The following is a 17,930-nucleotide window of genomic DNA, read 5'->3' on the forward strand; positions in this document are numbered from 1 at the left end:
GAGCCGAGATAATCAGTGAGAGAAAGTAAAGTGTTTCGTTTCCAATACACAAAGTTTCTAGCTTCTGAAGTAGCAGTGCTGTTGTTACAATGTTGCAAATGTTTTTAATGTCTTTTTTGTATTTCAAATTGAAAAGAAAGTCCAATTCTTAAATGAGTTAGAAAAACACCCACAGTAATGAAAGAGGAGGATTTTGAACCATAGGTTACAGAGAGTAATGAAAAAAAAGGAAAATAGAAGAAGAAGGCTTAGTCCGTTCATTTTAAAGGTCTTACATAAATTCCGTCCGTGAAGATAACATTCAAAAGAAAAAAGATAACCCCCTGTCAAAAACCATTCCAAATTTAATTTCGCCACTTATTTCTTCTGTTCTCCAATTAGAATTTATTTTAAGTTTTTTATAGGCAGTCACTCTTAAAACAGTAAAATTTCCTCACCAGCTGGAAACACTTTCTCTTTCCATATCCTTCTGTTTTGGAATCGCCCCGACTTCATCAGCCTCTGGCTGGATTTTTTGTCACCGGCTTGAAGACTTTCTCTTGGATCAATCAGGGACTTTGCGATGTCCCTGAGATCAGCAAAATGTATTCTTCCTGTTCACTGTCTCTATGGGACAATTTAGGTCCATTTGGACCACCCAGTGGCAAAAGTGTCGATTGCGATCTCAGAGCACTGAGATCGCACGTCGTATTGTCACGATTTCGACTCCTCCCAGCTGATCTTCTTTTGTTGCCCTGCACAGGAGAAGGGAGCTGGAAAGCAGGTTAGTGAGGTGGGGAGGGAATGGGCATTTTACAGTATCCTTCACCTGCCATGCCCACAAAGCCATGCCCACAGAACTAATAGTAAGAAATTTTGAATCCCACCACTGGTAGGTAGGTGGATGTATGAATGGATGGATGGACGGCTAGACGGATAGATAGAATGGAATGGAATGGAATGGAATGGAATGGAATAGAATAGAATAGAATAGAATAGAATAGAATAGAATAGAATAGAATAGAATAGAATAGAATAGAATAACAGAGTTGGAAGGAACCTTGGAGGTCTTCTGGTCCAACCCCCTGCTTAGGCTGGATAGAATAATAGGGGAGGGAGGGAGGGGGAGGGAGGGAGGGAGAGAGGGAGGGAGGGAGGGAGGGAGAGAGAGAGAGAGAGAGAGAGAGAGAGAGAGAGAGAGAGAGAAATTAAAGTTAAATGGAACAAGGTACATCTCAATTTATATAGTAATGCAATTTTATATTTGAAGGGGTCAAATATTAAGACAGCAGCTGTGACCATGTGATTCAAACCCCAAGGCTTTCATTATAGGATCATACTGCCCATTTTTACTTCTCTGAACTCCCTGCCTCCGGAATGGGACAAGTCTCCGTAGCCAACTCACCCTGGGACAATATACTGCGACACAGTTCAACAATTCAATTTAAATATTTAAAATAATTAAACAACTTTAATGTTTGCCATTCGCATTTCATTTTATCCTTCCTTTTGCATCCATTCTTTAGTGATTTTATTCCACCAATTCTTCGATATGAGAGTAACTGTAGTCCCCTGGTGAGTTGACCACGATGACTTCTCCTAGGCCCCCTCTCTGCCCCAGATGTCCCTCCCTATACATTTAGATACAACCAAGACCTTTTGTAACACAGCCAATGATTTCAGCAGCTGGCAATGCAGCCGGCTGCATTGGAATATCAACAACGCTTTAATTGGATATATTGCGACTAACCATTTTTAGGCAATCCAATTTTTTTTCTGAAGCCTCTCAAAACTTTAAAAGAATTTTTAATGACCAGTTGAGTTAAATATTAATATTTTTTTTCCTGCCTAGGTTCTCCCCCAAAAGGTCTTTTATCTCCAAGTCTTAAATTACTGTAATCACAAAGGATCAGGATGGGAATTGGGATCAAAGTTAAGCCTTAACCCCAAAGTCTTTCCAATATATCTTGCTGCAATAAAATCAAGAAAAATAACTGAATGAAATTAAAACCAAGCACTCGCCGTATTTTTCAAATGAATCAAGTAATAGCTTTCTTAGCTAAACCCCTACTGGTGGGTAGTCAAAATTACTCCTGTTCTGCTTAATAACAAAAGTCAAAATATGTTGTTGGGTTGAGCTATGAGCTTAGCGATTTGGTTGCAAATGTTTTTGTCCCCATTCGAGGAAACATCTTCAGTGCGCTTTGGATTGTTTGCAACCAAGTCGCCAAGCTGGGAGCTCAAACCAACAACAGAACTATCAACCAGAGCTACTAACATTCAAAGAAATTTCAAAAGTCAAAATATAGACAGCCGATATCTTTGAAAATCTGGAAGACCATCACTCAGCCTTAATCTGAGGTAAATTAAAAGGAATCCACGCCATTTTGGGGGAGAAACAGGGGTTGGATTCAAATATTTTAGCAACCAGTTCTCTGCCCGGTTGCTCGGTGGGTGTGGTCACGGCCGGCGTAGCCTACTCGGCCTCCTGCACGAGAGCAGGGAGGTATTTGCACCCTCCCCAAGCTCCAGAGGCTTTCCTCGAGTCTCCGGGTGGGTGAAAACGGCCTTCCCCAGGCCCATTTCCAGACTTCTGGAACTTCCGGGAGGCGCGTTTTTTGCCCTCCACACAGGCCCTGTACTTAGCTGGCATCCAAAATGGGCCACGTGGAGACTCCTAGGAGGGGTGGGGCAGCGTGGGCAGGGCCAGCCAGTCCTTGTAACTACTGGTTTGGCGAACTAGATGTAAAATTAGCATCCGGTTCCCCCGAACTGGTCCGAACTGGCTGAATCCCACCCTGGGCAGAAATACACATTTAAATCACCATGTTACAACTCTACTACCAGAGTCATGTTCCATTTTTATTCAGTATTTATTCAACTTCATTCAGAATGCAAAGAGGGTGGTTTTGGCTAAGAAACATATCCAAGCCACCATATCTTTGCATCTACTAAAGCAACATTTCTCAACCTTGGCAGCTTTAAGCTTTGTGGTTATCAATTCCCAGAATTCTGGGAGTCATGCTGGCTGGGGAATTCTGGGAGTTGAAGTCCACCTAGCTTAAAGCTGCCAAGGTTGAGAAACACTGTCTTCAGGGTTCAAGCAAAATTACTCCCAATTAAGTATGAATGGAATTGGGTCTTAATGGTCTTAATACGTTCAATAAATGAGAATAGAGCTGGAAGGAACCATGGAGGTCTTCTAGTCCAACCCCCTGCTCAAGCAGGAGACTCTATACCATTTCAGACAAGTGGTTATCCGGTCTCGTCTTTAAAGCCTCCAGTGATGAAGCACCCACAACATCTGAAGGCAAAGCTGCTCTACTGGTTAATTGTCCTCACTGTTAAGAAGTTTCTCCTTAATTCCAGGCTGTTTCTCTCCTTGATTAGTTTCTATCCATTGTTTCTTGCCTGGCCCTCTGGTGCTTTGGAGAATAAGATAACCCCCTCCTTTTTGTGGCAGCCCCTCAAATACTGGATGGGTCTTAAGATAGGCCATCATTTTCCCATTAGGACATATTGAATGCTATTCTCACTCGCAAACTGCCTCTTTGTGTTGTACTCCACACTAAACTACTTTTTTTCTCCCTGGCCTTCTTCAGGAGTTCTTGGAGAGCCCAAAATACAGCACAGATGAAGACCTTGCTGAAAAACTAGAAGTATTTAAAAGTGAGTGACGTTGGTGACGGACGTGAAGTACTGGAAAGGGTGGAATGGGATATTGCAGTTTGGCAGAGTAGAACAGATCTACTCCTATTATTATTATTATTATTTATTTATTTGGATTTCTAAACCGCCCCCTCTCCCAAAAAGGGACTCGGGGCGGTGTACAGTCAGATAAAATGCAGATAAAATACAATAATATAAAACAATTAAATACTAAACATTTAGATGGAGGAGATAAGACTGTACAAGAAATAAATATACTATGGAAACCCTAAAAACATCCCCAATTAAAAACCCAAACCCAATTAAAATAAATCCCCGGGAGGCAAAACTAAGAAAGTGCCAGGCCAGCTGATTGAAACAGGTGAGTCTTTAATTTTTGACGGAAGGAGCGGAGGTCGGTGGTGGTTCTGATGTCGGGGGGGAGGTCATTCCAGAGGGTTGGGCCCATCACAGAGAAGGACCTAATCCTAGGTGTCGCCCGCTGGCATTGCCTAGTGGACGGCACCAGGAGGAGTCCCTCCCTGTGTGAGCGGATTGGTCGTAGGGACGTGTGTGGTAGGATGCGATCCTGCAGATAACTAGGTCCTATGCCTTGGAGCGCTTTAAAGATGGTAATCAATACCTTGAAACGCACCCGAAAGGCCACAGGCAGCCAGTGCAGTTCGCGCAGGAGGGGTGTTACGTGGGAGTATCGTGTACTCCCCATGATGACCCGCGCGGCTGCGTTCTGAACTAGCTGCAGTCTCCGGATGCGTCCCAAGGGAAGCCCCATGTAGAGGGCATTGCAGTAGTCCAGGCGAGACGTCACCAGCGCATGAGTGACCGTGCGCAGGGCACTCCGGTCCAGTAGGGGGCGCAATTGGCGCACCAGGCGGACCTGGTGGAACACCCCCCTTGCCACGGCTGCCACATGATCCTCCATTGACAGCCGGGCATCAAGGAGGACGCCCAAATTGCGCGCCCGTTCCACAGGGGACAGTTGTTCGCCCCCTATGGCCAGCGATGGTGTCAGCTGGCTGAACCGAGGTGCCGGTAGCCACAGCCACTCGGTCTTGGAGGGGTTGAGTTTGAGTCTGTTGTCCCCCATCCAGACCCCGATGGCTTCCAAACACCGGGACATCACTTCGACAGCCTCGTTGGGGTGGTTTGGGGTTGAAATGTACAGCTGAGTGTCATCAGCGTACAGGTGGTACTCAACCCCAAAACCACGGATGATCTCACCCAGCGGCTTCACATATGCGTTGAACAGGAGAGGCGAGAGGACCGACCCCTGTGGCACCCCACAAGTGAGTGGCCTCAGGGTCGACCTCTGCCCCCCTGTCAACACACATTGCTTCCGGTCGGAGAGGTAGGAGCCGAACCACCGCAAAACGGTGCCTCCGACTCCCATCCCCTCCAACCGGCGCAATAGGATACCATGGTCGATGGTATCAAAAGCCGCCGAGAGGTCTAATAGGACCAGGATAGAGGAACAACCCCTATCTCTGGCCCTCCAGAGATCATCAACCAACGCGACCAAGGCTGTCTCTGTGCTGTGCCCGGGTCGGAAGCCGGACTGGCGTGGGTCTAGATAATCGGATTCGTCCAGGTGTCGTGGAAACTGCTGCGCCACCACATTCTCAACAACCTTCGCCAAAAAGGGGAGGTTGGAGACTGGACGGTAATTAGCTAGCTCCATTGGGTCGAGCGAAGGCCTCTTGAGCAAGGGTCTCACCACCGCCTCTTTCAAGGCGGTTGGTAAGTATCCCTCACCCAATGAGGCATTCACCAGGCCCAGAAGCCAGCCTCGTGTCACCTCCCAGGCTGCCAGTATCAGCCAGGAGGGGCACGGGTCCATTGAACATGTGGTGGGCCGCAGCCGTCCACGCAACCTGTCCAAATCCTCGGGGGCAACAGAGTCAAACTCCTCCCAGAATGGTCTCTCAAGACTCGCTGTTGGCGGCTCGTCTGGTCCACTGACGGAGGTCCATCCGCTCCGGATCTGAGCAATTTTGTCCTGCAGATATTCCCCAAACTCCTCTGCTCTTCCCTGTAAGGGTGCCTCTCGCGTCCCCTGCGATAAAAGGGAGCGGGTCACCCGAAACAGGGCGGCAGGGCGGTTATCCGCAGACGCAATAAGGGCGGCACAATGCCTACGCTTGGCCGCTCTTATTGCCACAAGGTAAGTCCGCAAATAGGCTCTTACCTGTGTTCGGTCAGATTCGGAGCGTGAGGACCTCCACCTGCTCTCTAGACGTCTCCTGTGGCACTTCATCACCCTTAGCTCCTCAGTAAACCAAGGAGCCCGGGTGGGTCGATGCCGCAGGAGAGGTCGCAAAGGCGCAACCCGGTCCAAGGCCCCAGTCGTCGCCCTATTCCAGGCAGTCACTAGGTCCTCGGAGCGGGAGCGGGACAGGGCTACAGGTATTGGCCCAAGCTCCGTCTGGAATCTATCCAATTCCATCAGGTGCCTGGGGCGGTACCAGCTTGTAGAGTCTGGTTCTGCCTCCTCGCGGTGGGGGATAGCGCCAGGGAAGTCCAGCCGGAGGGATGAGTGATCTGACCATGACAGGGGCGTGATGACTAAGTCCCCCATTCCCAGATCACTCGTCCACTGTTCAGATACAAAAATGAGGTCCAGTGTGTGGCCCCCTTCGTGAGTGGGGCCCTGAACTAATTGGGTCAGGTCCATGGCCGTCATGGAAGCCATGAACTCCCGAGCCACCTCGGAAGCCGCTCCCGTCGACGGCAAGTTGAAGTCCCCCATGACCAAGACTCTGGGGGTCTCAACTGCCGTCGCTGAGATTAGCTCGAGGAGCTCGGGCAGGGCTGCTGATGCATAGCGAGGAGCCAAGTATACAATCAGCAAGCCCCACTGCCTCCCTGGGCCCCAGTTCACATCAAGGGACTCACACCCGGGTATCTGAGGGACAGTGAACTCCCTCGGCTCTAAACATTCCCGAATAACCACCGCCACCCCACCACCCTTACCCAGGGCCCGGGGCTGATGGAATGCCCGGAAACCTGGTGGGCACATTTCCACGAGGGGTAAACCACCCTCGTGGCCCAACCAGGTCTCCGTTATCCCTGCAAGGTCTAGCTCCCCCTCTGAGATCAACTCATTGATGAGGGGGGCCTTGTTGGTAACAGACCTTGCATTGCAAAGCATCAGCCGCAGGCCCTGGCTCTGTAGTTCCTGTCCACCTAGACTGCAGGGGTTGGTACAAGCGACCGGGCGTAACCAACAGCCACGGTCTCCCAATCGACCTTGGGATCTTATCCTGTCCTCGCATCCCCTCCTCCCCACGACCGTTGTAATAGGACAACCCTCTGTTCGAGTGACCTTTGTTTTCCCCCCCTCCACCTCATCCCCGTCCTTCCTGGACTCACCTGTTTGCCTGGCACTAGCTCTCCTCCCGGTCTGATCGGCCCTCCCCCCCACCCTGGAACCCCCTAAAAAAGATAAAAAACATTTTACTAAAAATCCCCTTAACTTCTGGCTCCTGCACCTCTCGGGGTCCACGAACCCGTCCTCGAGGCGGGCCCTTGAAAGAGCCAAGGGCCAAACCTGCGAGAGAGGGGCCTCCCGCAGGCGGAGCAAGTCTAACCTCGAATAGGTTATTGTCAAAATTCCAATGGGGGTTAAGGTGCTGTAGATGTTAAAAATAAGTCAGTATGGGGGGGGGGGGTAAGAGGCATTGGTCCCATAAGTCAGTATGGGGGGGGGGGTAAGAGGCATTGTCCTGGATCATTCTTCAATAAAGAGTGGGGGGGGAGAGCAGATGTCCAGATGATAGGGTTAGACGGATGTGGCGAAGATGGTAGAGAAAATGGTAGAGAAAATGGGTGATAGCCCTAGATGGTAAATAGTAAAATAGATGATAACCCTCGATGGTCTTAGGTGGGCATAAGCTCGGGAGCAAAGATTCAGGGTCCTCGGTGGGTGTGGGGGAGGCAGTCTTGGCCCAGGTATCCAGGTATCCATGATCCCCAGCAACCTTCCAGCCTCTCCATGGTCATAGGCCAAGTCCATGGCCCTAGGCCAGATCTTCCAGAGGCCTCAGATGATCCAGGCCCCCCCAGCCACCATAACCACCATCCTATCCCACTCTGTCCTGGCTCCCACCTGAAGGGTCCAATAATCCAGGCTATCACCCAGCGCTCACCCAGCGTTCCGATGTTCCTGGCGTTGGTCTTCCGGCGTCTTCTAATAACGCAGGCCTACAGGAGTCACCAGGAGCCGCCAGAGGATGACGAGAAGCCTCAGCGAAAAAGCCTCGGCAAGGCCCTTGGCAGCGGCATCTTTGCATGCAGCCGCTGCTATCTCCATTCCGCCTGGCCTCTGATCTTCTATCGGCCTCTCCTTGTCGGCTGCCTCGCCTCCTTACCGGCCGCTCTGTCGCTCCACTTGTCTCCCTCTGCCAGCGCGCACGCACCAGATGCCGAAACGCCGAACGCTGTTGTGCCGCCGCCATTCCTCGTCTGCTTTCACTCCCAGCCTCTTCCAGCCTTTTCGACGATCTTCTACGACCTCCCCTCGATCACCTCGCCCACCCTGGCAGACCAAAATAGGTCCAAAACCAGCCAGGGTGGTCTATCAGTCCGAATCTCAGCCCTCCGATGGAACGAGGGCCGGAAACAGCACCCATTGCCCCATTGGAGCTCCGTAGCGTCTCCCGGAGCTCAAGAGGCGACCGCCATTGCCGGAAGTTCCTCCAATTGATGCTCCTAAATGATGAGAGGGTCAGTAAGAGGGCTCCAAGACGCCATCTATGTTAAAACCATCTACAACACAGTCCTTTCAGCAGTCAGGCATGCCTCATTCAGTATCCAAGAAAGAAAACCCCCCCGGCTCCATTTGAATAGAGATAAAGGTACTTTTTACTGGACATGAAATGCAAACAGCTAAGGTGAAGCAAGATCTGAGGCAAAAAAGTGCGAACGTGTACCTATCAAATGTTTACCCAGGACACTCCTCCCAGTTACCTCAACCCAATGTCCAATCTGCAACTCCCAAAGGTGTCATGTGTGGTGCATTTTCAAGCTGGTATGCAGAGACGGTTGACCTTGACCAAGCCCAAACACGAGCCATCAGCATGGGCAGAAGATGGTGAGAACAAAACTCCCTTCATGATAACTCCTCCAGCACCTAGCAAATACCACGAGGCCTCACCCTCCCCATTATTATGGCAGCCGATAGCAAGCAAGCAAGCAAAGTAGAGGATGACAAGTCCCAAGAAGGCTCCACACTCATTTACACACTCTGATTCGCGGGACTCTGAGGATATAGATAAACCTCCAATGGCCTCAATGACTCTGAGAGAACTAACCACCAGATGACTGCAAAGAATATAAATCCTTCCATTCCCCACCATTCAGTTAGAACTGAAGCAACTTCTTGGATGAGAAGCAAAACGTTTTCAAACAAAAAAACCCAAGAAAACCCAGTGGCCTTTTAGAAAAGCATCTTTGAATCAGTCCCCATAATAAAAATGAACAGGCTATGCCCAAGGTGTAGGTGTGAGTGTGGGTGTGGGTGGGTGGGGGTCAAATGCATCATTAGTCTGGAGTCCTTATGCCCAGGGGTGGGATTCAGCCAGTTCGGACCAGTTCAGATGAACCGGATGCTAATTTTATATCTGGTTTGCCGAACTGGTAGTTGCAAGGACTGGCTGGCCCCGCCCCATCTCTCCCAGGAGTCTCCACGTGGTCCGTTTTGGATGCCAGGTAAGTGCAGGGCCCGTGCAGAGGCTCTGGAAGGGCAAAAAACGGGCCTCCCAGAAGTTCCGGAAGTCTGCTAAAATTTTTGAATCCCACCCCTGCTTCTGCCCCTGAAAGTGACCAAAGTCCAGCCCCACTCCCCAATTTCAGTTGACTCTTATCTGGTGCTATTTTGCACTGATCATTAGTAGATCAGATTCTTGTGTATAGGTAAAATGGAATAAACACACAACGCTTTTGTTCTTATGTTACCCCAATTCCTCAAAATTGGAATTTATGATGGATTGGATAAACTTATAATATGTTCTTGACATTCTTTCTTTTTCAGAGAAGTACATGGAATTTGATCTCAATGCACAAGGTGATATAGGTAAGCGTTACCGACAGATGAGATTCGCACTAATCAAGGCAGAAATATTTTTCTATCTACACCATAATCTTTCTACTCTGTGAATGATACAGACCATAAATAGCCGCACAGAAATATGTTAAGATTGTTTTCTCTCCTACACCCCCCAACAACAACTCCTCCAGTTCTCAGCCAAAATATTTAAAGTTAATCACCATTTTAAAATTGAAATTGCCACCTCGTCTACAAAAATATAGATTTAGAAATTTAGTGTAAAAATGAACTGGTCATTCTTTTCAATTTCCATTTGATATTATTTCTTCATCAATCTGCTGTTTTGTAAAAACAGCACTTACATCTTCAGTTTTTCAATATTTAAAGTAAAATCAAACATATGTGCTCTTAAAGGAAACATTTCTAAACTCATTAAAAAAAATATATGTATGAATAGGCATTTTGGTCTGTGTGTTGAATGGGGTGCTATGTTACTAAATCTGGAGGTGCAGAATTAGAATGCTGTATTCTAATCCAAACCTTAATTCAGGAAATAGGGGTGGGATCAAATCCATTTCTATCACATTTTTAAAAGAATGGGCTAATGTATATTTATACTTAAATAACTGTTGTAAAAAAAATGGAAGTCATTTGATTTGGTTTGGTTTGGTTTATTTGGATTTATATGCCGCCCTTCTCCAAAAGGACTCAGGGCGGCGTACAACATTAAAAAACACACATCCCAAAAGTTAAAAAAGATTAAATCCAAATAAACCAATTATATTTCTTTATAATCTTTCTTTTCTTTGATTTCTACATTCTTGTCTTTATTCTCTGTTTCCTTCCCCCCCCCCCGCTATTTTTATTCTAAGCATTACTTCTTGTTAGTTTTTTTTTTTTTCAAAATTCTAATAAAGTTTATTTTTAAAAAATTAAAAAGAATGAAGTCCTCAGATATCCTGCTTTATCCATCGTTCTTGTTACTAACAAAGTGCCACAGTAAAATAAGGCTCCCTCCCAGTGGTGGCATTCAAAAAAAATTTTACTACCGGTTCTGTGGGTGTGGCATGGTGGGTGTGGTTTGGTTTGGTGGGTGTGGTTTGGTGGGCCTGGCAGGGGAAGGATACTGCAAAATTCCCATTGCGTCGCCACTCCTGGGGGAAGGTTACTGTAAATCCTCATTCCCTCCCCACTCCACTTACCTGCTTTCCAGCTCCGTTCTCCTGTTCAGGGCAACAAAAGATTGGCTGGGAGGCTGGGAGGCAGCAGGGGCGGGGCCAGCCTATTTGCCGGTTCTCCAAACTAATCAAAATTTCTGCTACTGGTTCTCCAGAACCTTCCAAAACTGGCTTAAGAGGTTCTTAAGGAGAACCTCTGCTCCCTCCATGTCGCACTTCATTCCTCATGACTTCCATGTTTGTATCCATGTCATTTTTTTCGGGCAACATTACAGAAATTTATTTTGTATTTATATACATGTAGAGACCTGCAAGCATCATACAGTTAAAGAGAAAAAGCAAAAAACAAAACAAAACTCTAAAACCTTTTGCTTTCAAAAGCCAAATTGTGTAAACTACAAAAGTCAGCAAGAAAACTGTTTTGTAAAAACCAAAAAATTAAAATCAGTCCCACACACACCCACCCGCAAACAGATCAGATTAAATTAACAAGGCAAAAATTGGAAAGGCCTAGAAAAAAAGGGGCTACAAAAAAAAATACCATGTGAAAATATTAAGTGTTCATAAATTTGCAGAACAGTGATTAAAATGCTGGTTTAGGACTGGGGAGATCCAGATTTTAAATCCACAGTCACAGATGGAAATCATGATTTTTCAAGCTAATTTCACAGAGTTGTTACTTGAGGGCTAAAATGAAAGGAGTGAAGAGCATTCCTCATGTAGCTGTGTTTGTTTGCTTGCTTGTTTGTTTTTGTTTATAAAAAATTTTGCTGCCCATCTCCAACAACTCTGGGTTGTGTATTCAGGAAATACGCAAAGGAAAAGAGTAGCCAAAAGTGCACCAAACCAACTAACTTTATTCTGACATTTTAATATTGTATTTTTCAAACTAAGACGCACCGGACTATAAGACGCACCTAAATTTACAGGAGGAAAACAAGAAAATGGGCCTGCTTTTGGGCTCCTAAGCTCTCCATTCATCACATTTCCCCCTCCCCAGACCCCAGAAGCACTCTGCAGTGGACCGTACGTCCCGTTTTGGGAAAAAATGGGCCTGTTTGGGGCAAAAATGGGCCCGTTTTTAGTGAAAATGTGGATTTTAAGTCCTCGAGGCTACGACGCCATTGACTATCATTGCCGGCCCCTGATTGGTTGAGACGTGAGCAGCCGGCTGGCGGGAGAATGCAGCCATTCTATTGGTTCAGCGTCTGACAGCTCTGGTATAAAAAGGGCTGTCAGCTGTCAAATGCTGCTGTTTGCCGGGTTGAGGTTTGCCTTACATTCCGCCATGTTATACTGTTAATAAAGGTTGTGTTAGCTTCAACCTGCCTTGCCTCAGTTCCTGCCTGCCTCGTTCTCCCAACAGAACAGTGGAGTACTGCAGAGTGCTTCTGGGAGCCTGGGAGGGCAAAAAAGCAAAGTGCAGAGGCTTGGGAGCCCAAGAACAGGCGCATTTTGGCAAAGACTGATCCATTTTGGGATGTGCGGAGCACTGCAGAATACTTCTGGGGGCCAGGGAGGGCAAAAGCGTGATGTGTAGAGGGCTCGGGAGTTCAAAAACGCCTGGATTCGGTCTATACAATGCACCTACCGTATTTTTCGGAGTATAAGATGCACATTTTTCCCTCAAAAAAGAGGCTGAAAATCTGGGTGCGCCTTATACACTGAATACAGCATTTTTTGTCTCCTGAAAACCCCCCCCCCTTCACCAAAATGGCTGTGCAGAGCCTTTAGGAGGCTTTCAGAGAGCTCAAACTTGGGTAAAAAACGGGCTGTTGTTTGCTGAATTTTGCCTCCCCAGCCCCCAGGAGTATTCTATAAGCCTCCTAAAGGCTATGTATGCCATTTTTTTGACAAAAAATGGACCATGTTCACAAAAAATGTGCCATTTGTTGCCCATTTCAGGGGGCACCCCCCAGGAGCACTCTGCAAGCCTCCTAAAGGCTATTCATGCCTTTGGGGGGGAACAGGGCCGTTTTCGTGGGAAAAGGGTCGTTTTTGGGGGGTTTGCAGAGTGAGAGTGCAAAAACGTTTTTTTAAATTTGCCTCTTCAAAACGTTGGTGCATCTTATACTCTGGTGCATCTTATACCCCAAAAAATAAGGTAAATTTTCACCCAATTTGTGGGTGGGGTGGGGAAGGTGCGCATTATACTCCAAAAAATACGGTATTCCAAAGGTTGACTTTTCTGGCCAAAATGTTGCAGGGTTAACACCGGGACACTACAACCGTCATAGGTGCAAGCCTGTTACCAGTGTCTGAATTTTGATCAAATGGCCATGGGGATGCCTCGATGGTTGTAAATGTGAAAAACGGTCATAAATTACTTTTTTTCAGTGCGGTCGTAACTATGGTCCCTAAATAAATATATAAATGAATTTAACTAATCTCATTCTCCAGTATGCTGAATAAACAGCTTCCCTTGCAGGTGTTCCCCACACCAGAAATTAATGAACGTAGTTCTTGCTTGCCTTCTGGCCTAGTCACACCTTATTGATTCGTGAGAGTTGGGACTTAATTTGCCATTCTTTTTAGCCGTCATTTGGATGAAAACGTTTGAAAACACAGGCTGCATTGGGGAACCACGCTGCCTTCTGGACTCAATAACTCTAGGTCAGGCATGTCAAAATTGATTTCATTGAGGGCTGCATCAGGGTTGCGTTTGACCTTGGAAGAGTGAGGGGTGTGGCCAGGGGGCGTGGCCAGGGTGGGCGTGGCCAGCTTGAGGTCACTCATGTTGGGGGTACCCGTGGCGGCCTGAGCACTTTGCCAGCAAAAATGAGCTCCCGAGCTCTGTTTTCGGCTGGGACAGCCTCCTGCAACCCTTTGCCAGTGAAAACGGAGCTCGGGGGGCATACGTGGCCATTACCAGCTGTTTTTGGCTGGGATGGCCTCCTGCAACCCTCTGTTTCTGCTGCAGAAGCACGGCGGTCCGGTCCTTTGCTGTTTCCAGAGCAGCCCCGCAGGCCAGATCAAAGCCTTTAGTTTGACACCTCTGATCTAGGTGGAGCTTGTATATTAGTTCAACCAGTTTGTAACACTTAACAATAGACCTTGGCTTATGATGGTAACTAAGACCAGAATTACGGTGGTTAAGTCTTGCTGATTGTTAACTGGATCATCATGTATCTGACCCAATTTTATGACTTTTTTTTTTGCTGTGGTCATTAAATGACTCACCAGTCATGGACATAAACCATGGTCCTGGACATAACCTGTTTCAACTCCTCCCTTCGGGATGCCGCTATAGGATTGTTGTTGTTGTTGTTTTTAGTGTATGGCACATGTTAGCCTGGGATCATGGAGGTGGCTGGCTGACTCTGTGAAGGGCATTTTTTTCCAGCTGCGTTACCTTTTACCTGAATGCCAGTAGGCAATCGGGGGAGGCTCTTTTCTTGTCCCTACCCGGTTTATTTGCCCACAGGAATCGAGCCACCAACCTCAGCAGTGCGCAGGCCCAGCGTCTCACCTTGTGAGCCACCACGTCCCCCCTCTGCTTTTGGGTATTACATGCCAAAACAACTAGACACAGGGGCGGTATTTTTCTCTCATGCCATCATTCTGATGAACATTTAATCCTCACAGTACTGTCTTATATCTAAGTTTATTCATCTATTTTGTCTGACTGTATTATTATTATTTTTATTTATTTATTATTGTTGTTGTTGTTATACAATTGTATCACAGCGGCCAGTTGTTTCGCCGGATTTGGCATTGATTACTAGTCGGGCCCCACCCAGGGGCCTAGGACGTCATAACGTATTTTCGTAATATACGTGCAGATCCAAGCAGTGCAGCTTTTTGCATTTGACTGATGGTGATTTTGTCAAGTTTTAAATGTTTTAAATGTAATTTCAATGCTTTTGGAATAGCACCCAGTGTGCCGATTCCGAAACTGGAATTACCACTGCTGGTTTGTGCCATAATCATTGAATTTCAAATTTTAGGTCCTGGTATTTCGCGATTTTTTCATGTTCCTTCTCATCGACCCTGGTATTGCGATGTCTATGATTGTAACCTTATTTTTCTCAACCAGTGTGATGTCTGTTGTTGTTGTTGTTGTTGTTGTTGTTGTTATTATTATTATTATTATTATTATTATTATTATTATTATTATTATCATCATCATCCTTTTCAGCTTCTCTGCTATCCCCTCATTGGTGTCATTGATTATTATTACCATTGATTATTATCAATATTATTATATTATTATTATTATTATTATTATTATTATTATCAATAATAATCATTATTATTACTCTGTTGCTTGGTATGTACACTGGGAGCTTCTGCACCTTAAACAAATTCCTTATGTGTCTAATCACACTTGGCCAAATAAATTCTAGTGCATCCCATCCTATCCTATCCTTTCTTTTCTTTTCTTAGAAGCTGGTGTGTCTTGTATACCTTTTATCTTCCTTTTTACTGTGGTTCATTCTTGCTCCTCCTGTTCCTTGAAGATATCATGGCTCTAAAGCGGATGTTGGAAAAGTTGGGTGCAGCCAAGACCCACCTAGAATTGAAAAAAATGATCACCGAAGTCACAGGAGGGATGAGAGAAACCATCAATTACCGTGACTTTGTCGCTATGATGCTGGGAAAGGATTCCGCTATCTTTAAAATGTAAGCATTTATTTATTAAATCTATGAACCGCTCATTTTACCACAAGGTAACTCTGGGGGGGTTTACAATATTGCATAAGCTGGTGGACCAAGAGAAGTGGTATGAAAATTGTATATTTCGATTTCAGTAAGGCATTTGACCGAGTAGACTACAACCTACTTCTTATGAAGTTAGGAAAATGTGGAATAGACAGCATAGCATCACCACCAGAGGGATTTATAACTGGCTGACAAACCACACTCAATGTGTAGTCCTTAATGAAACCAGAGCAGCTGAACAGTGCACATGCCGGGAAGATGATAGGCCAGGCGGTCTTCGTGCATGCCAGAAACCGGAAGACCAGGTGGCTGGCGCACAGGTGCTTGCCGGAAACTGGAAGATCATCTTCACACACACACAAACACCCGTTTCGGCACTCGGTGCTGAAAAGGTTCGCCGACACTAGTATAGGGTCTCCTGCTTGGGCAGGGGGTTGGAGTAGATCTCCCATGTCCCAACTCTGTTATTCTGTTATTATCCCTCACTGTGGATCATGAGGACTGGTGGCAGTTGTAGTTGGGCGGCCCAGTCATCTCTCAAGTTGCCATGATTCCTACCAGGCTAGCATTTGAACTGGCAGAAAATAGAGCAGGTTTAAAAAGGGGTCTCTGCAGAAGTTAGGAATACAATACAATACAATAGCAGAGTTGGAAGGGACCTTGGAGGTCTTCTAGTCCAACCCCCTGCCCAGGCAGGAAACCCTATACCGTTCCAGACAAATGGCTATCCAACATCTTCTTAAAGACTTCCAGTGTTGGGGCATTCACAACTTCTGGTGGCATTTTCTGTTCCACTGATTAATTGTTCTAACTGTCAGGAAATTTCTCCTCAGTTCTAAGTTGCTTCTCTCCTTGATTAGTTTCCACCCATTGCTTCTTGTTCTACCCTCAGGTGCCTTGGAGAATAGCTTGACTCCCTCTTCTTTGTGGCAACCCCTGAGATATTGGAACAATGCTATCATGTCTCCCCTAGTCCTTCTTTCTCTTAAGCTAAACATACCCAGTTCCTGCAACTGTTCTTCATATGTTTTAGTCTCCAGTCCCCTAATCATCTTTGTTGTTCTTCTCTGCACACATTCTAGAGTCTAAACATCTTTTCTACATCGTGGCGACCAAAACTGAATGCAGTATTCCAAGTGTGGCCTTATCAAGGCATTATAAAGTGGTATTAACACTTCACGTGATCTCAATTCTATCCCTCTGTTGATGCAGCCTAGAACTGTGTTGGCTTTTTTGGCAGCTGCTGCACACTGCTGGCTCATATTCAAATGCTTGCCCACTAGGACTCCAAGATCCCTTTCACAGTTACTACTGTTGAGCAAGGTACCACCTATACTGTGGAATCTGTGGAGGGATCTCTGAGGCAAACAGGTTAGCAACGATTCCCTGACGCTAGTTATTTAAACACACACAAACCCTCTACTATTCCTTTTGTAATAAAGTTGTAATAACTTTTCGTTTTGAAGAGGAAGAGACTCAGGGAAAATGTAGAGAACCTTCTGTGAATTCCTTTTTTTTTCTGCAGAATTCTGATGTACGAAAGCATGAAAGAGAAGAAAGAGCTTCCAACTGGGCCTGCTCCAAAGAAAACAGTGGCAGACCTTCCTTAACCATTCCCCAGGAATCGAAGAAAGAAGAATCATATAGTCTCAGTCTCTCTCTTCCCCCATCCCTCTCTCCCCCCCTCTCCCTTCCTCTCTCTCTCCCTCCTTCTCCCTCTCCCTCCCTCTTTCCCTTCCTCACTCCCCCTCCCACTCTCCCTTCCTCTCTCTCCCTCCCTGTCCCTCTCTCTCCCTTTCTCATTCTCTCCCTCCCCCTCCCTCCCTCCCCCTCCCTCTCCCTCCTTCCCCTCCCTCTCTATAACCCCCTTCCTCTCTCCCCCTCCTTCTGCCTCCCTTCCTCTTCCTCCCTCTCTCCCTCCCATCCCTCTCTCTCCCTTCCACTCTCTCTCCCTCCTGCTCCTTCCCCCTCCCTCTCCCTTCCTCTCCCTTCCTCTCTCGTCCCTCCCTCTCCCTCCTTCTCCCTCCCCTCCCTCTCTATAACTCCCTCCCTCTCTCTCTCCCTTCCTCTCTCTCCCTCCTTCTCTCCCTTCCTCTCTCCCTCCCCTGTCCCCCTCTCCCTTCATCTCTCCCTCCTTCTCCCTCCCCCTCCCCCTCTCCCTTCCTCTCTCTCCCTCTCCCATTCCTCTCTCCCTCCTTCTCCATCTCTCCCTCCTTTTCCTTCCCCCTCCCCCTCTCTCTCCCTCTCTATTACCCCCTTCCTCTCTCTCTTCCTTCCTCTCTCACCCTTCCTCTCTCTCTCCCTCCTCCCTCCCTCCCTCTCTCCCTCTCTATAACCCCTTTCCTCTCTCTCCCTCCATCCCTCTCTCTCTCACACACACAAACACAGAGTATACAGGT

General features: G+C 46.9%; 1 protein-coding gene across 1 annotated transcript in view; it reads left to right on the top strand.

Moving 5' to 3' along the window:
• Positions 1-17,300, top strand: part of AIF1 (allograft inflammatory factor 1) — a 33,105-nt gene extending 15,805 nt beyond the window's left edge. Inside the window, exons 3-6 of the mRNA XM_081934740.1 lie at positions 3,582-3,648; positions 9,677-9,718; positions 15,330-15,492; positions 17,057-17,300. Of these exons, the coding sequence (XP_081790866.1) occupies positions 3,582-3,648; positions 9,677-9,718; positions 15,330-15,492; positions 17,057-17,141 (357 nt within the window). The 3' untranslated portion in view covers positions 17,142-17,300. The remainder of the gene's footprint in view (positions 1-3,581; positions 3,649-9,676; positions 9,719-15,329; positions 15,493-17,056) is intronic.
• The last annotated feature ends 630 nt before the right edge of the window (positions 17,301-17,930 follow it).

The sequence above is a fragment of the Natrix helvetica genome, assembly GCF_964273705.1.
Source record: "Natrix helvetica genome assembly, chromosome: 1".
Lineage (NCBI taxonomy): Eukaryota > Metazoa > Chordata > Lepidosauria > Squamata > Natricidae > Natrix > Natrix helvetica.